The sequence below is a fragment of the Podarcis bocagei genome (assembly GCF_964188305.1).
Source record: "Podarcis bocagei genome assembly, chromosome: 1".
Taxonomy (NCBI): Eukaryota; Metazoa; Chordata; class Lepidosauria; order Squamata; family Lacertidae; genus Podarcis; species Podarcis bocagei.
In genome coordinates this window covers 110,363,520-110,383,600 of record NC_138125.1, presented here as the reverse complement: position 1 = coordinate 110,383,600, position 20,081 = coordinate 110,363,520, and the positions used below count along the sequence as shown (strand labels likewise).

Below are 20,081 nucleotides of genomic sequence, written 5' to 3'. Positions count from 1 at the left end.
ACTATTCTGGGGTGATTGGTCTACTTGAGAGACCTTGAACACAGAAATATTGTCAGGCCGGCGGGGGAGAAAGAGAAAGGCATTTGACAGGTGTAAATAAGAACAGAGGAAACTGGTCACAGTTGTCAACTCTTTACCTGATTACTAACATCTGCCAAACAAGTGCAATATTGTTGATATCAAGGAAGAATTTCTTTGTGAATTAAAATAAGAACAATTCTTGCTGATGAGGAAGCATAGAAAAAAAATTGCAGCTTTAAAAGAAAGGCAAAACCTTTGTATTACAAATACGAATGAAGATGTATGTAGAACATGGAACAGAATGTCTGAGTATGAAGCATAAGCGACACACACCTGCTGCACTACAAATTCCAATCAGTTTGGAAATAATGTGAGCATATATTTTCACTAGCATGTGAACCCCAAAGAAGACTGGGAGTGGCACTTTCGAGGTCAATAGCAATTCAAAGAGCTGCAATTTTAAATAAACCGTGATAGCTGAGTCTGCAGTGCAGATGTGTAGCTTAATTTGCACCACAGATATGCCTGCAGAATTGGTAGCATGTCAAGCAATGGAGCAGTTGTTCTATTTATTAGATAATATGGGACTATTCCTGGGTTCCAGTTTTCTCACTAGAGTTATAATGGCTTCTGTAGCTAGGAATGTTTATGCCCAGCTTAGACTGGTTTGGCAGCTACAGCTGTTCCTGGATCAAGACTGCTTGGCAGTGGCGTAGCGTGGGTTCTCAGCACCCGGGGCAAGGCAAGTAATTTGCACCCCCTAACCCGTGGATTTTAGCACTCGAGTCTCTTCCGCGCCCCCCCCAGATGTTGCACCAGGTGCAGCAGGCCCCCCTGCACCCCCCACGCTACGCCACTGCTCCCACCACAAGTCTTCAGGACAGCCATCCGAAGGCTGGCGCGGGGAGAAGGTCTCTCCGCCCCACCGCCAGCCTTCAGAGGAGGTCCGAGGACAGTGGGGTTCCTGCTTCCTCGAGGAGGGCCGGCCAAACGCGCCCCCCCAAATGTTGCGCCCGGTGCGGCCGGCACCCCTGGCACCCCCCACGCTACGCCACTGCTGCTTGGCCTTAGCTGCCCATGTTCTCATGATCTCCCACTTGGAGTACTGCAGTGCACTCTGTGTGGGACTCCCCTTGAAGGTGGTCTGGAGGCTGCAGCTCATGCAGAATGTGACTGCTAGGTTGTTAAGAGGGGCAGTCTGATAAGGCCATGTACCACCGACCATGAAAGCTGCCAATGAGTTACTGGGCCCAATACTAGCATACAAAGCCCTAATAGACTTAGAACCCAAGGACCTAAAAGATTGCCTTCTTCAGTATCACATATTGATATTTAATATCTTGGAACCCATATTCCTCTTTCCTCTATGGAGGAAGGGCAGTGTATAAACCAAATGAATGAAAGAAATAAAATAAATTATTCCAAGTTGTTGAACCAACTTGTTCAGTAGGTATAAGGCTCTGCAGCATGTCTAGGCCAATGGTTGGCTAGTGGAGTGTTGGCTTTCAGTGAAAGATTAGTTGCCAAATAGTCTGAAGAAGTGTCCTAGACTTTTAACAGAACTTGATCTGCAGGCATCATTTTTAATGGTGTGGAGATAAAATGATTTGTCTTGCTTGCAACAAACCATGAGCTGTAGCTGCATTTTTCCAAATTCTAAGCTGTACTCATAGGAATAGCAAAAAGCAGCAAAATGTGTTTCTTTACTTTTTTGTATTCATTTCTAATATGTATATACTGCCTCTGATTCACATCATACTAAGGTAACATACAACAAAATAATTCAGTGCTAAATAACAATTATACAGTGGTACCTCGGCTTACATACGCTTCAGGTTACAGACTCCGCTAACCCAGAAATAGTACCTCTGGTTAAGAACTTTGCTTCAGGATGAGAGCAGAAATCGTGCTTTGGCGGTGCGGCAGCAGCAGGAGGCCCCATTAGCTAAAGTGGTGCTTCAGGTTTAGAACAGTTTCAGGTTAAGAACAGACCTCCGGAATGAATTAAGTACTTAACCCGAGGTACCACTGTAAGTGATTCAACACAGAATACAAACAATTCATGAAAAACAATGTATCACAATTCACAGTAACCAAGAATCATTGAACTAGTGTCAGGTCACAAATTGTACCATACTGTAAATAAGCCACAATTAATAATCTTAGAAAGCTTTTTTTTAAAATAATAAAAAAATCACACACTTCAAGCCTAGAGCTATGCAATTTACAAAATGAGGTAAGAGTGCTGGCAGCATGTGGGATTAGGAACCAAACACCACTTTCAATTTAAATCTTCTTGTAACATCATCCTACCAAATATTAGATTAGTAAAGGTTACCCTAATGTTCCAAATTACTTTTAGATATTATGCAGGTTCACTCTTTATGAGGACTTTCTCACTGTGGCCTCATCCATCTTTCTCTTTCCCTTATTTCAGTGATGAGAAAAAAGGTGTATAAAACTAAGGCTAAGTGCCGTGCTAATGTGTCAGCATTGCTTGACTTGCCAGTACAGTCATACCTCAGATTACAGCTGCTTCAGGTTGCGTTTTTTTGGGTTACACACCCGCCAAAACCCGGAAGTACTGGAACGGGTTACTTCCGGGTTTTGGCAGCCGCACATGCGAAGCACTAAATCGCACTTTGCGCATGCGCACAGAATCACAACCCATTTGTGCGCAGATGCGCCACTGCAGGTTGTGAACACTGCAGGTTGCGAACGTGCATCCTGCACGGATCACGTTCGCAACCCGAGTGTCCACTGTATAGTAGAAGAAACCATGTCATGATGCAACACTGGGTGGGGCTGTGCAGCAAAACTCTGTTCCCTTTTCTGTCTCACTGGAAATGCATCTATCGGCTCAGGTCATCTGTATCTGATACTATAATAAAATTAAGGTGTGGAGACTTTTCCCATAAGGGCATATAGTCATTGTTTAGAAGCAAGCAGATGATGCACTACATTATCATTCAAAGGTCAAGTTTAATTTTAGAACAGAAGTGTAAATTCCATATTTAGGAGTTCTTCATTTATTTGCTGTTTAGTTGTGGCATGTTTTCAGTTGCACAGATAGCAAGTTAAACGGGAGCCAGTGCTTGTGACTCTTCATTGTTCACGGTAACTGGCAAATGAGTGGACAGTTCCCAAGTTGTCAAAACCTGGAGTTTCCATAATTGCTCACTTGTGTCATATATGGGGTAGTGGTGAATGAGGAAAACTTAGGTTCCCCCTACCCAAGATGGGCATAAATTGGGCAGCTCATCTAAGTACCAGCATGGTACGCTTGTGCACACTTAAAATGTGGAGTGAGTACCGTCTAACACAGTGTCTTACATCCAAGTAAACACGTATAGGGCCAGGTGGTAAAAATGCAGTTTTTATTCTTGTAAAGCCAACATGCTTTTAAAAGCTGGTTTTTTTCCTCCTACATTCCCATGCTAGAAAGACTTTTTGGCCGCAGGGCTACCATGTTGAAACAAAATAATGTTCCTGTGTAACATTTAAGTCTAGACTTTGCAGCCATAGTCAATCAGTGCCCCAGAGAAAAGAAAAGAAACAAGGTTGCAACCTGTGGTCCTCTTACTCTGCAGAATCTTATTCACGTTTGTGGTTGTCTGTAGTCTAATCATCCAATTTTGTAGCCATTACGAACGTACAACCCCATACTACTGTTGTTGTTTTTTGTTGGGAGTTACTTTTAGAGGGAAGATACAAGTAGATTTTTAAGCTTCCTACTCCCAAATTAAGATTCCAGAATATCTCTCATTTTCATTGTTCATTCAACAAATCAAATCCACAGCAAAGCAACTTAAGGGGACATAAAAACCAGTGCGTCTACTTTACAGATATTCGTCGTTTTATTGGGCTGACTGTTGTTGGCCGCCTGACTGCTATTGGGCGGGTCGCTCCGTATACGAAAATTAGGTCATTTTAAAAAGTTGATCTCTTAGTTAATAAGAACGCATTTACTTGAAGAGCGGGGTTTGGCGTTTTAATAGCAGTTTCACAATCTCTGTACGCGCCTGTGTCGGGGATCATATTACTGGAGATCACAAGGCTTTGGCACAAGCTTTGGAGTCCTCTGTCAAGTTTTTACGCACGCACATTCTTTCCTCTGCCACTAGGGTAGCTTGCAGTCTCCCCGGGGACAGCGGGGTAGGGAGGTGGGGTGGAGAGAGGCGCGTTTTAGTTTCGTCCCTTGATGTGGCACGAGTCGAAAAGTTCGTGCCAAACTCTGCAGTGAGTGGAGCGCGAATTAATTCTCTGGCTTCTGAGCCTGTTGGTAAAAGTAGCTTTCTCCCTGTGACCTGAAGTGTTTGGGAAGACGTGAAGCGTCCTGGCTGCGCCTTCGTGAAGGCTGGGCCCTTTCCAAGCCATCTGCAAGAAGCTGGAGTCGGCCACCGTATGAGAGACAACTGGGCCTCTCCTTGAACACAAAAACTAAAATGGTGCGCGGTTTTCCGCGCCCACTACGGGGCTCGTCGGCGCAAACGCAACGCCAGAGGCTTGGGAGGGTGCACTCCCTTGGCAGTTTCTCTCGTTTCCCTCTCAAACAAACCCGCAGACATTTCGCGCTTTCCCCATGAGATTTACAGCGTGGAAGAGCGCGAGTCCTTTGGCCAAATTTGGGGTTCTTTGTTCTCCAAGGTAGACGAAGGTGTCGGCAGGGGGGTCTCTGGGTTCCCCTTCCCACACACTCGCTCGATCCCTTCTCCCCCGCCCGCCACCGGAGAGCTCTTGGGCCGGCACGTAGAGCGCAGCGCCGCTGGTGCGCGCAAAGAGGCGAGGGGCGGCGGAGCGCGCCGACTGACTGGCTGCCCCGAGGAATGCGCGGTATGCAGGAGGCAGAACCAACCATTCGGCGGGACGGGCAGGGGGGAAGGGAGCGGCCGACGCCTCCTGCCGGCGCAGAACCCCGCGCGCTCGGGGGAGCAGCCCGCCCCTCGGGGGACAAAGGCAAGCGGCGCCGAGTGCCCAAGACTTCACTGTCGCCGCTGCAGCTTGGAGGCGTGGAGGCGGCGCGGTGCCTGCACTGGGCTGTTCCTTCCCCCCACCTCCTCCCTCCTCTTCGGTTGCGCGCTCTCAGCCTGTGTGTGTGTGTGTGTGTGTGTGTGTGTGTGTGTGTGTGTTTCTCTCTCCCTCTCTGGGCGGTGGTTGAGGCCGATAGTAGGTGCAGAAGTCGCCGCCGCGGATCGTAGTAGATCGATCAATGAAGTGACTTTTATGGCTGGCAGGCTGGGCTGATTGTCTGCGTTCAGCCTGGCTTTGCAGCCGCCAGGGATCCCGGGAGAGGAGAAGGAGGACGCGCAGCAGCAGCAGCAGCAGCAGCGTTGCATGAGAGACTCAGCCAAGGGAGAAGAGGGTGGAGGAGGCGGCAGAGGCGGCAGAGGCGTCGAGCCAGCCAGCGGCGGGAGAAGAGGAGCCCAGTCCCAGCAGCCGGCGAGGGAGAGGCACTTCCCCGCGACCGCCTCCCTGAATCGCGCGCCCGCCAAGTTGCCTCCAAAGTTGCTTCCCGGGCGGAGGGGAGGCTCGCTGTTTGGCTGGGCGATGATTTTCCCCAACAGCAGCAGCAGTAACTCTGCGGGCGGCGGCAGGACTCCTTATAGAAAGCAGGTAAACGGGGGTGGGGGTGGGGAATCGCGTTATAATATTTGTGGGTGGGTATGGCAGGGGGAGAGGCGGAGGAGGTCTCGGGGAGGGGAAGAGGGGTGGGGACTTGGAGGCGTCGGGGCTTGCTCCTGAGCAGTCTGCGGAGGAAGCGTCTTCGGGCCACCCCACCCCCACTGCCCGGGGGGAGGGGGGGGCTATAGACAAGAAGTCTGTGTCTCTTTTAAGTTTATGTCACGCGCGATCCTCTTTAACCTTCTCTCTCCTTCCCACCCCACCCCTGGAGATTTAAGAAAGGACATCTTTTGCCTCGTCGTAATTGGGTTGAGCAGGAGGTGCCAGATTGGGCAACTTTCCTAGGTGGTACAACCACTGCAGCCCAGGGGGAACTCCCTATCAGGCTCCGAGCAACAAGTGAGGGGGTTTTTTCCCCTCTTTGGCTCCCCCACCCCTCTTTCTTTTTTTCCTTTTGGCTTTCTAGAGCCTGCGACAACATGATTTGGAAATCGAAACTTTGAGACCGACCGTTTCCGTTTTTACTGAAACAGCCAAGTAGGAGTGGGAAACCCTTAACGCGAAGCGACTCCACTTATATCCTTAAATTAAAATAAAAAGCCACCCCCCAAAATAGTGCGGTCGCGGGTCTTGATGGCCCGTACTTGTGGGAAATATCCCCCCAGGTAAAAAAAACACAACAAAATACATTTGGGATGAGACACCCTTTTAGAATTATTATTATTATTATTATTATTATTATTATTATTATTATTATTATTATTATTATTATTATTAATAATAATATGTAAGGTAAAAAACATGTGTAATTACTCCCATTGCCATTATTTAATCTTAAGAAATAATGTTTAAAACGTGTTAAGGGGTAACTAGATGCAAAATTCTTATGGATTTGTTTCCCGCCCACTTCCTTCTCCATCCTGTCTCAGACTGTAGGAAAATTGGATTCTAATAAATAGGATGAATCTGCCTCAGTCTGACATGCTGATTTAATTATGCCGAAAAAGGACATCGTAGTAGGCAGAGTTTGTACAATGGTTGTTGCACCAATAACCTGCTTTTAAAAATAAGATGGCAGTTGGAAATGCCTCCTTCAACAATCTTCTGAGCGCTACGTTGTTCATTATGAAGCAGTTGTGGTTCATTCATTTTTTACTTTGCTGCCTTCCACAAAGTTCTTTTGCTGTTGGGTGTTTCTTTGTTTGGGTATGCCTGTATTGTGTGTGTTTGTGAATCCTCTTTTAGAGGTGATCAGGAAGAAATTGGGTTAGAAAATAAGAACTCATGGTTTTCTTGAGGTGGGGAGTTGGGCCTGTTCTCAGTAGCTTAAAGGAAGTGAATCAGTGTCTGTGATGACTTCAGTGAGATTACACCAATGTAAGTGGTTAAATAAGTTAATTATTGTAACTTTACAGGCAGGGGGGTATTGTTTTGCTGTTTCATTTTACTTATTTACAGGTTTTTGTCCTGTATTTTATTCTGCGAACCGCCCTGATAACTTACAATGAAGAGTGACACATAAATTTAATGAATAAAATAAATAAATAAAATAGCAGAATTGGCCTGTCTTTGACTTTATTGTAGGCAGAGAATAGTTACTGTACAATATATACTTCTGCCAAGGATTTCATGGAGTACTGATTTAATTTTTGAAGCCACCTCACCAGTAGTTTTTGAGGATGTTGTGAATTTCATAAAGTACTTTGAAAGATGAAAACTCTATCTTATTTTGTTTCATGTTTTACCAAGTTTTAAAGCCTTAATTTGTAAGTGCTGGTAAATTTCATTAGTTGGCATAGTTAGTGGATACTTTTGGTTAGCTGGTATCCTCTCACTTTTTAATAGAGAACTATTACCGTGTGGATGGTACAGTAAAGGATAGCATTATTCGGTCTGCAAATACTATGTAAACAAATACTTAGGGAGTGTTGGAGTCTGAAAACCTAGTTAATTAAGCCAGGCACTTTTTGGAGTCTTGTGTGTTCATTGATTTGTCAGTGGCACATGGGCTGTTGGTGATGAAAGGCGGGGTGGGGGTGGGGAGTGCAGAGGGCAAGCCTTTCACTTGGAAAGGGTGTATGTTTTGCATGCGGATGTGAGTCGGCCTGCTGGTCTGGAACACACTGATAAGATGCTCTTCTTTTCACAGTGCACTCCTTGAATTCAAAGAGCTAAAAGGGCTGACTGAATCAGAAAAACAAACAGACTTCTTTTTCAATGGGGAGCGGAAAAAACGAATGTGTGGTCATTATGTGGTCCTAAGACCCTGGGTACCAAAGATTCCTTTTATTGGTGTCAAGCCATTCTTTGGTGAAACACTTCCCACACAGGGAAGGCTGAGTGTGCCTGCATTCTTGCCTGCATAAGCTCCTATTGATTTTAATTGGGGACAACTGTGGCTCCTCGTCACTCAAAAGTGCTTTTCGTGATGTCATTTTTGCAGATGAATCTAGGTGATAAAAACTTTATGAATCTAGGTGATAAAAAGTGGTTGTCTGGTTTTTAATGTGCAGATATTCTTATTTCAACCTAAAATTATCCTAATATTTTAAAATAGAAAATTTAATGACCCATGTTAAGCTTTTCAGCACAGGTTCCACACACACACACACACACACACACCGCTCCAGTATGTTTCCCAGTTTTTTCATTCAGTTAGAAAAATCCAATAAAATTCAGTACATTATTGTCACATTATATCCCTTTTTAAATAACTATAAGTCATAATAGAGCATAAATGTGCCTTTTCATGAAGGATATATCATAAGAACACATATGTTTTTTGTTGTTGATCAGACAAAATAATAGAGTTTTTAAAAAGTGCTTATGTTATTATGATATCGTTCTACAAGATAATAAAGTCTGGGTTCCAAAATCTTCTGGACTATCATTGAGGCACTCTTAGTATATGTCACAGGATAGTCCCATACATGTCTACTCGAAATGAAGTCCCTTTCAGGTCAAAGGGCTTAATCCCACTGAAAAGGTAGAGAAGGATGGACTGTCCTAGGTCCTAGAGCCTGGACAACCTTGGGACAATGCATAAGGCAAAGGGAAGACACTTTCTTGACAACTTTTGTAGAAAGAAATTGTGCATTAATTTCAAAATGTTGAAAAAATGTTCATGTGTCTTCCATATGCGCATGAGTGTATTGCTGCTTAAATAACCTGTTCACGTTACAGAAGAATATGTAATTACAGTACTTTGAGTAAAGACCTGCTATACTGCTTTCTGCTTCTCGTCTACATTAGTCATAGGAGCCAGTCAGCTAGATCTCTCTTTTTTCAGGTCAGAAAGAGATAGGTGGTGCCTAATCTTTTCCTGTATTCTACTGTTATGGTGAACAGTGAAACTGATCTCTGAAGTCATCTGTTTAAACAGGATTTTCCTGCATCGTGGTCAGAATGGAGCATGCTGAAGTCCTCTTTTGCTCAGGTCAGAATTACACAGACTAATGGAACACAGTTGAAATGCGCACATGTTCTTTTTCTAGAATATCCAGATACAAATCATAATCTTCCAAGCAAGAGCAGTGATGTCTTTAAAAGTTATTGATGCTTTACTTTAGACAATATTTAAAATTGAAAGGGCATTTTACCAACAAAGAGGCTACCTTGGAGCACTATCAAATTTTAACTCTTTTACCAAATACGTTTTTTGTCTTAACCGTTTCAGAAACCTGTTTATGCAGTCTGGTTTTTCCTCTTTGCTTTGTATAAATCAGAGACATTTCTTTGAGACTCCTGGGTATTGCTATATGAATAGAGAATTGGGGTGTTTTCACAGGTGATGTAAATTTAGCCTGGAATTTTGTTTCTTGTGAATCTTAGTGTGAGACAAGAGAGCGGCTTCTCAAATGCATTTCAATTGCAGATGTGAAAGCAAAAACTGATTTAAGCTTTCCTTAGGAAAGCATGGTTTGTTGTTGAAGTTCTGTATGCAGTTTGTGCCTCTGCAGTGCTGGTGGAGAAACTTGACTAGGGGAGCAAGTTGGTGTGTGTGTGTGTGTGTGTGTGTGTGTGTGTGTGTGTTGCCAGTGAGTACTGCTTGAAAATGAGTTGGTTGTAAGACAACCTGTTTTGTGAGGTGTTTAGCTCCCCTCCCCAACATCCACTTTTGCCAAGTAACAGTCATTCTTGTTGCATGTTGTTACATTTTTGATGACTGTAATGTTTATCTCACTAGCATAAGTAGATTTACATAGTTTGCTGCTTTCAAGCAGATTAACTGGGCGTAGCTGCATGTGAGGAATTTAACACTGATTCAGTGCTTGGCCTTGTTTAGTGGCTGACACACAAAACTCTTGATCCCAGGTCTGTTCGCAATAGGATTTGTATTATGAATTTTAAATTTGGCTAAAACTGGCTTTTTTTTTTTTTTTGCTTTTTTTTTTTTTTTGCTTAGAAGTAGTAAAAAGAAAAAAGCTATATGGCGATCCAAGTTTAAAATGTACGGTGTTTGATTCTCAACATTTTGATTTTAAAGTATAGCATCAGAGCATCATATCTGTTTGCCGTTGTAAAATTCCTTCTTCAATTTTTATATTTTTTTCTAATGTGGGTAGATAGTGACGGTATAGAGATTTGAAAGGCAAAGCCTTATACAAGGGAGAGGAAAAAGCTTGGTGATGCATTTTAGCTCAGTAATTTGCAGGAAACTAAAAAGCACCCCCACCAGCACACTTTGATCCTAAAAACTCTTAATATATTTAGATTTTTATAGTTGCATTTGAACTTGGAAAAGCATGTGTATACAAATGCCTTCTGGATTAACATTTAGGCATCAGTCCACAATTAATTTACTCAGGAATAATCCTATTAAAAATGGGATTTGTGGAGTAAAAGATACTTCAGATATCAATTTTCTGCACACAGAGTAGTTCTAGGTACAGAATAATGTTTCTTATGGCTTGCAATTGTTGCATACGCATGTGTTTCTGCATATGTACATGAAGTGCTTTGCACTTGAAGCTATGGCCTGTTGTAGCTTCCAGTGTGAGCATGAAGTGAAATTATTTATGTGTCATAATCTGCTTGCAATTTTTTTTTCTTTTCTTTTTAAATATAAAGTGTAACCTTCAGGATAGTTCTCCTAAAGCCCAGACTGGAGAAATAGATGGAAAAAATATATCTAAACATGAATCCTTTATAACTCACAGATATTGTACTTCTTGCAGTTCTAATGCTCTATTCTGAATTCCGATGTAGGTAATTTAGAATGTGGCACTCCTCTGCATTCTAAGGAACAGATCTAAACATATTATTGTTCCAAATCTTAACTGAATGAAGTTGCCTTAAATCAAGTCAGGCTGTTTTGTCCATCTATCCCATTATTGTCTAGTCTATCTGGCAGTGTGTTACTGGCAAAAGACTTCAGTCAAAAGTCAGAAACAGAACTGTGCCAAAGGAAAATGTCAAGATGGAAATGTATCTGATATATCAGACATTTCTTTTTTATGTGGTAGAAGGATCTATACCCTACTTTCTTTTTCCTTTTATATTCAGTGACGTATTAGGCAGAAGTATAAAATCATGATGTGGGGGAAAGTGGATAGAGAGATGAGTTTCTCTTCCTCTCATTTCACTAGAATTTAGGGATCAGTCAATGAATTCCAGAGAAACAAAAGGAAAGTAGTTTCTCACACAGTGCAAAGTTTATAGCTATGGAATGCACTTCCATGAGATGGGGGGATGACCGCTTTCTGAGATGGTTTTAAAAGGAAATTAAACAAATTAATGGAGGACAAGGCTTTCAGTGGCCCTACTCAGGATGGCTAAATTATCTCCAGTTTTGGGGGTAGTATGCATCTGAATATCAGTTGCTAGCCACAGTGGGTAGGGGAATATTGCTGCACTCTGCTACTAAGCTGTAGACATACTTGAATTGCTTTATTTTCCGCCATGTACTGGTTTGTCTTATGGTTGATAATATAATTTCACCAGCTTCTCATATCATATCTTTAGTATAATTGCAGCAAAACGTTACATTTTGAAAATACTTTTATCTGGGTGTACTGATTTCGCTCCACTTATTCTTCACTTATTTCTGATTAGTGGAAAAATGTGTTGCACGTTTTTAGTATACTGATGTATATTGATAAAGCATAACAAGGAGTCTTGACCAATTAGTCACACACGTTGTCATGGTTGATGAACATATTAAACTTGGCATGAAATCCCACCAAACACACACAACAAATGATCCCACCCCACCTGTAACATTTAAGCATGATGCATGTGGATCACAGTTGGTCTTCATGCCCATGACATACATTTCTGGCAACAGCATAAAATACGTTAAAAGATTCAATAAATTCCTCTTTCTTTTGAACAGCTGGATGTGACAAAAGAGCTCTCTGTCCTTGATAGGTCAACTACCATTGGTCTAAAGTGTGCACACTTGCAGTAAGTTATAGTGGTGGTCCTGTCTTGGTCCTTTTTTTCAGTCACTGTTTGCTTTTCTACCCATTTTTAATACATTGAGTTAGTAGCTCCCTTGCTTGAAATTCTTCCAGTTCTTCAGGTATATTGTAAATTGTCACTCTGTTCAGGAGATGCTCACATTTGTTTTCCTCTATGAGCATCTGTCAAAACATCTTTACTGTAGACTATTTCTGACACTACTTTATTCACACTTTATAAGGCATGAATCTTAACATGTGTGCAAATGTACTTAGAAAGATTGTTTTACTAGCAAACCATAAATTTGGCTGACCAGCTTCCATAGGCTTGCCAAACATAGCAGTGAAATACATATATCACGAAGTGCCCTCTCCTTGCATTTTTTAGGACAGGCATTTGAAAGTGCATTGGGAGGAGAAAATGGAATAATGTTGGCATTCATTTTTAGTGGTTTGAAGTCGATATCTTAAATCCAGGCAAGGTGACCTAATGTACATTGCAACACTGTGACTACTAATGGACGGAACTGAATCCTGCTGAGTTCTGTAGCACTTACTTCTAGACAAGCAAGTTTAGGATTGCAGCCTAAATCACCCTTGTACCTGTCTTAGAAGCATGTTAGCAAAACCTGCTGCTTAGTATTACTGTTCTAGCTGGAGTTGGATGACAAAAGCTGGTCATTTTTCTGTTTGTTTGGCATGCCATTATTTGAAACTCCCAAGATTTTAAAAATATGGAGATTAAGAACTATATAGTTCTTAGAAAATACAGCATGCCTTCTTGTTCTTCCTCCCCTCCCCTTTCCCCAGTTACCAAGGAATCCTACATCTGTGCTGGTGGTATATCTTTATGGATGGTATATGCAGTTCCATGGCAAAGAAGATTGTAACTGGTGACAACAGAGCAGTAACTGAGTCAACTTGCCTTGGCTCCCCGTCCATGCTTCCTCCACGGCATTCGCTTCATAAGACACACAGACATTTCCCCTTACTTTTTAGGAGGAAAAAAGTTTGTCTTATGGAGTGAAAAATACGGTAATTAGTTGTGCATGGTCCTAGCTTGGTAGGAGAGCTCATGCACTGCATGTAGAACATAGAATAGAATCATAGAGTTGGAAGAGACCACAAGGGCCATCGAGTCCAACCCCCTGCCAAGCAGGAAACACCATCAGAGCACTCCTGACATATGGTTGTCAAGCCTCTGCTATGTGGAAAGTCCCAGGCTCAATACCTGGTATTTCTAGGTAGCAGATGATGGGCAAAATCCCTGCCTGAGACCCTGGCAAACTATTTCCAATCACAATAATACTGAGCTACGTGGATAAATAGACTGCTCTTGTATGAAGCAAATCCCAGTATATCTTAAGAAGCAAGGATGTGTAGCACAGTGTGAAATACAGCCATAGCTAACAACAGTCAATAAAGTTTTCATGTATAGGAGGTCTCTGTCTTGCTCTCTCAAGCAGCTGTTTTCACTTTATGGAGATTCTCCAGAGAAAAAATCTCAAAACAAAAGAATGTATTTCCAAATGAATTTTTGTCTCTCCCAAATAACGAATGTTTTCTCCTTAAGGAAATTTGCCTGGGGTTTTGCACTTGACTAAATTCAAAGAAGAGGTTGAAGTCATTGCCATAGGGGAAGGATAAGTTAGATGCTTGCATTGCAGTGTGGTAAATTTAGCTGCACCGTGCAGAACCGTCTCAATTTGCAGTTTCCTGATGCAACAGGAAAGGGAAGGGATGTGCTGCAGACAGATGAGAGAAGTGGGTGGAGAACCATTTGTTAATTCAGCAGGGAGTGTAAGACCGGCACTGTCTATTAACTAGAATGCTGCAAGCCTAGTACAGGTTTAATTAGTGTTGTTCTACAGCTGCATTTATGCTTACGCTATCCTCTCCTCCTAAAATACCTACTCAGTCTTGTTCTGGTGAGATGTAAGAAAAGATAGCAAGGAGCCAGATTAAAATATATGCTTAAATTGCTTTAAGAGCATCTGAACAATTTGGCAATTTTAGATAGTGCAGACTGTCTGAGCTAGGTGTTAGCCAATTTTGACTTTATCCTGCTTCACATAAAACTGTAAAAAACCAGTTTAGCATGGAACGTCAATATCCCAACAAGACGAAGATTCAGCTAAAATACAGGATGCCCTTAACATTTGCGGTATTTGGAAAGCCAGAAGGAGATAGTGTTCACATGTGCAGAGCAGTCATTGGTACACTCGTTCATTATGACTTAATTGAATCATTGCCAATATGCCAGCAAAAGTTGCCATGCCATAAATAATAATTACTAACCTGTCTGCAAACACAAAATTCTGTTAACAATTTTGTGGTGGATTTGAAGGCCTGTTTTGTTTGGGCAGGGTGGCAGGGAATGTGTCTCCTTCCAGATTACAAAAGCTCCTTCAATGCTACCTGATGGAAATCCTTTCTTGGTACTAGTTGCAAGGCTAGTCTACTTGGTAACATAGAAGCTTCTCTTGTACAGTTACAATTTCACTCACAATGTATTATGCCTGACAATTGACGTCCTTCATTCTCCCCCTTTACAACACTGTCATTTTTTGGACTCTTTCCTTTAATGGTATGTTAAGAGCTCTGTTGGGTTGCAAAACAGAAGACAGGACAGTCCTGGACTATGATGTATTCACTACACATGTGAGGAAACCTTCGGCCTCCTGCCAGCGAAAACTTCTCTTCAGACTGAGGTCTGAAAGTGGCGTGTTTTAAATTTGCTGCTGAAATTTGCAGCATGAAGTATGTGTTTTCCAAGACCAGTTCAACTCTCCCCAAAGCACATCCTTTATGCTTAGCAGGTGATATATGGCATACATAACTGATTTCCATGGCCCCTGACTCTTTCAATGACCTGTTATAGAAGCCTTGCTTATATTACTATCTTTTAGCCTGTCAAAAAAGACCTGTAGCAGGGATGGTGAACCTTTGCCTTCTGTTGGTGGGCAACAACTCCCATTATCCCTCACCACTGACCACGCTGAGTGGTGCTGATTAGAGCTGGAGTCTGACAACTTCTGGGAGTCCACATATAGTTGTTGAGGTGCTTTAATGGAAAACATGGTGCAATTACATAATTAGATTTGCAACTCTTGATGGACGTACGTAGTTGTGTTGTTACTGGAAGATGGGTAGGAGCAGCAGGTATGGTAACTTCTGTAATAGTAATAGGACACTAATTCATTCTTAGGAAGACTACAAGTATACCTTTTGATTATGTGACAAAGCTGTCCTTGTACATTTATAATACGTTGGCTAATCAATGTTGGAGTAGCTAAATATTCTAATGAAGGTTGAGGTAGCCTAGAAACTGCACTTCTTGAAAGGATTTATGAGGCTGACTTGGTTTCAATATGGTATTCTAGAATTTCTGGTTTTCTTTATTTGCATCAGATGATGTAAAGCTTCAAACCACAACTGACCACAGTTTTGAGGCAAGTGTTGGGATCATGTGGATTGTCTGACACACCAGCTTCTTACTGAATATTTGTATCTAGAGCTTGTTTTGTGCTTCTGGCTGCTTATCCCTGAGCAACTAGGTCCCCTGTGTGGCTTGGCCAAAGTATGAACCCAGCCACTTCAGAGTAATTGCTTCCTTGTACCTAGTTAATTGAGGGACAAGTTGATCTCACTGAGAATTGCTTCTGATCTGTTTGTATTACATATACATTATATTAGAATTTCTTGTTCATTGTAGCAAGTGCTTCTGTTTGTTTGATTGATTAATTAATCAAAATCTTTTAAATTTTGTTTTTAGTCTGCCTTGCTAAAGAGCAGTGTGAAATAAGAATGATAAACTGCCAGTGTAAAAGAACCAATGTAAACTACCCATCTTCATTAGTAATCATTGTCCTCTAATCCTTTTCACGGGTATTCTGAAGCTTTTTGGTAAAGAAGTTCCAAGTTAATTAACACTGAATACATTTTTGCTGAAACTGCCTCCTTTTACTAAATATTGATTGAAAAATCTGTTGGCCATTAATGAAGGTCATATTGCCTAAGAGTTTTGGCACATGTATTTTTAACTGGATGTGTATATTGGATCGAATCCACAGGTTCTGGTCCTCCAGGGGGAAAGAATCTATTCCAAAGCCTCTGGAGGTAACCTGCTGAGGGGCCAGAGGACAAAGAAACCACAACCCATTTCTTGAAGCTTATTTCTAATGTTTCATGATAAGGAGATGCTTACTTCTAAACAAGTTGCAATATCTAAATAAGTTACTTTCCCTCCTACCCATTGTTTCTTTCATAAATTCCTTAACATATATTGGTGAAGCTGTAGATGGTGCCTACAGTTTAATGATATTTGGCTTTATCCCAATGTTCTCTCAGATAGTACTGCGCTGTCGGGAGAGAGACAGGGAAAATGTGTCCTTGTTAATTCTCCTCAACCTCTCAGTGGCTTTTGATGCCATCATCCATGGTTTCCTTCTGGAGCGGTTGTTGATGAGTTAGGGGTGGGTGGCACCAAATTGCAGTGGTTCTGGCCTTACTTGGATGGGTGTTTCCAGAGGGTGATGCTTGGGTGGTGCTTTTCGGTTTCGTGGGGCCTTCAGTGTGGGGTTCCTCAGGGATCGATTTTATCCCCTGTACTGTTTAACATCTACATGAAACCACTGAGTGGGGTTGTCTTGCTTCAGTAATGGACTAGATGAGAGCTGGTGAACTGAAGATAAATCCAGATAAGACTGAGGCACTGTTAGTGGATGGGAGGATGCCTGTTACTGATGGGGTTGCAGTCCCTTTGAAGGACCAGGTGCACAGCTTGGGGGGTACTACTGGATCTCTTGCTGTCACTTGAGGCTCAAGTAGCATCAATTGTGCAGGGGGCCCTATATCAGTTTTGGCTGGTGGCCCAGCTGTGTCCATATCTAGACAGGGAGAGCCTAACCTATGTTGTCTATGCTCTAGTAATCACTAGGTTAGATTACTGCAATGTGTTATACATGGGGCTGCCTCTGAAGATGGTTCAGAAACTTTATCTGGTGCAGAATTCACCAGCCAGGTTGCTCACTGGGGCAAGATGGTTTAAGCATAGAATGCCAACTATGGGCCGACTGCACTGGCTGCCAGTTATTTTTCAGGCCCAATTCAAAGTGCTGATTTTGACCTACAAAGCCATGAACAACTCAGGACCACAATACTTCAAGGACCACCTCTTCTCATATGCACCTTTCTAGTCTCTGTGATCATCATCTGAGACCCTTTTTTGTGTACCTCCTCCACAAGAGGTCCAGAAAGCACCACCAACATGAGAGCGGGCCTTTCTTCCAGTAGATTTCCACTTGTGGAATGCTCTCCCTAGGGATGCTTGCTGGTGCTTTCATTACATATCTTTAGGTGCCAGGCTAAAACATTCCTCTTCTCCCAGGCTTTAGGCTAATTTAACAATCTATGGCCTTTAAACTATGTTGGGGGGGTATTGTTTCTGTTTGTTATTATGCTATATATTTTTTGTGCTTCTATATTGTAAACCACTCTGTGATCTTTGGGTGATGTGCAGTATAGAAATTTAATAAAAAGTAAAATAAAATACAGTTTTATTAATTTGTGATAAATGCCTACTACAAAAAAAGGATAAGTATAGGCACAGTGATACAGCAAGCTGAAGCAGTATTCAGTGCTTTGGAGATGGCAGATGCAAAGACTTCTGTGATTACAGGAACACTCTGGTTGCTACATCATTTCTCCCCCTAATACATCTGGGAATCACATTTGCATCCGTGTGCAGTTCACAGATGTATACGAGACTTGTTTGGTGCTAATAAGATCACAACATCCCCATCTGCTTCTACTCAGCTGATTGCTTAGTGTGTTTTTGCTTCCGGTAGTGCATTTTCAAATCACATGCACAAGGTCTCTGAACCAAAGTAACTATTCTGTAACTTCCCAAGTGTGTTTCTTGAAATTTGAATACTAAATAATTTATTCAAGTGAATGATAAATTTCAAGCAATCTGTGCTCATATGCAGGACATGTTGAGGTAGAGTCACCTAAACAATGTCTTCAGAACAGTTAAAAAGCATTTCTGAAAACTGGATAATAACTGGATCAATTACCAAATAGTGGCTGACATAACAAAATTTGGGGTAAATTTTTAACTAACGTGGCTCAGGTTGTCACTAATATTTGGCAAGGTTCTTCCAATTTTATGGTGCATTCCATCAATGACTTGTTCTCTCAAAAAAACCCATTCATTAAAAAAGGAGCTGGTGCATGGCTGATGCTGTTTGGAATGGTATCTTTGTGCAGAATCTGTAGCTGTTTTGCCGTTTGTGGTTCATAATTTCAGAGGAAAGAGGAATTGTTGCAATGCCTTTTTGGGAAAAAAGACATCTCCAAGGGAGGAGAGTTCAAAAAAATTGGAATTTTTAGTTAGCACCAAAAAACAAAATAAAAGTCAGACCTAAAAATAATAGTACCACATCCAGTCATATCACATTTTAGAAACTACACGATTTTATTTAAGAAATTTATAGTACAGTATTTGTAAGTAGAGCAAAAATTCTAAGCTTTGCAAACCCTTTTGAGCAATCAGCTTTCCCAGAAAAACAGTACACTGCCAGTGAAATGATGGATAATTTTTTTGTAATACATGACTAACATAACTATTAAAGCCTTTATTTAAGATACATCTGCCAGAAAATGTTGGAGACATCTCTATGACATGTTGTCTACAATATTTCATGTTCTTTGTGTTTGACTCTGGGTCCAAGATTTAAATGTAAATGGAACAAAATATAATGCTCCACCATCTCTTAAGAGAATGGAAGTTGAAAAAAAAAGTATTTTAGCATTTAGTGTGCATCAGGAAGACATGTTGAAATTGACAAAAATTTGGTTCAGGCACTCTGCTGTAGAACCAATGACAGTTTTGCTAAAGTTAAAATCTTGTTACAGCTGCCTAATGTGAAATTCAGCACAAATATTTACCATTCCCTGATAGTTCTGAGTAACTGGAACAGATTTTCTTTCAGAAAAATGGCAAAAGCGTAATAGCCTTTTCTGTGCCCATCAGGAAGAGGCAAAGGTTCCATGTTCAGTACAAACAAACATGATTGATTCAGAGTATCTTATCTGTGAAGTTTGTGTTGGAATTGTCTCTGGAAGAATTCAGATAGCATGAGCCACACACTGTACAAGTCATTAGTGGGAAAGCTATATGACAACTACAAATAGTCCTGCATTAGTGTACTTTTTTTTAGTACATTTTCTGTGAATGACTGGCCACCTCAAACTACATGTACATCCTGTTATTCTTCTCTTTCCTCTTAAAACGGCCATTATGAAGCAAAAATTGTGTGCCAAGGATATCTATTATAAGATACATCTGCTTCTTTGGCAAACCCAGCCTATAGTATTGGTGGCGCTGGGATTGTTGCTAGGTTGTTTTGTCACAGGATTAGACCACAGATGGATTTTCTTTCTAACACAGGATCTGGCTTGTTTCTATTTTGTTCATGCTTGGATGTGGAAAAATAATTTTCTGAATATACAGGGATGAAATTGCACCTATGCACAAAACCTTTGCCAGCCTATTTATTCCCATAACTTCCTCAGTGACGCATTACTATAACTTGGTTAAATTGTATTAATTGTTTTGATGAATTTTGTTGTTGTTGTTGTTTGCTTTATGCTGTTTTTGATATGACAGTGATTGCAATGTTTGTTTTTTAATGCTATTGTGAGCCGCTTTGAGCTCAACGTAGCTCAGTTGGTAGGGCATGCAATATTCAATCCCAGGGTCATGGACAAAAAGATTCCTGAATTGCAGGGGGGTGGACAAGATGACTTGTGGTCTCTTCCATCTCTACAATACTGTTGTTAATATGCAGTATCTGAAGGACCACCTAGCTCTATAGAGCTTGCTTGATTATTAAGATCTGCATCCAAGGCCCTCCTGGAAGTGTTGCCACCTGCAAAAATGGCAACCACCCTGGTTGTGCCATCTCCAGGGACCCTCAGGTGGCACCAAATTTGGTGGTACAGTAAGCACTATTTAAGGCATATTAATTTTCT

At 41.6% G+C, this 20,081-nt stretch overlaps 1 protein-coding gene across 4 annotated transcripts in view; it reads left to right on the top strand.

Annotated features, from left to right (window-relative positions):
- Positions 1 to 20,081, top strand: part of RBMS1 (RNA binding motif single stranded interacting protein 1) — a 119,450-nt gene that overhangs the window by 37,698 nt on the left and 61,671 nt on the right. For 2 of the 4 annotated variants that reach the window (XM_081199031.1, XM_081199030.1), the window contains exon 1: positions 4,948 to 5,634. The exons of the other annotated variants lie outside the window; for them this stretch is intronic. In XM_081199031.1, the coding sequence (XP_081055157.1) occupies positions 5,356 to 5,634 (279 nt within the window). In that variant the 5' untranslated portion in view covers positions 4,948 to 5,355. Of the gene's footprint in view, positions 1 to 4,947; positions 5,635 to 20,081 lie in introns of those variants that run through there. 4 annotated transcript variants of the gene reach the window in all.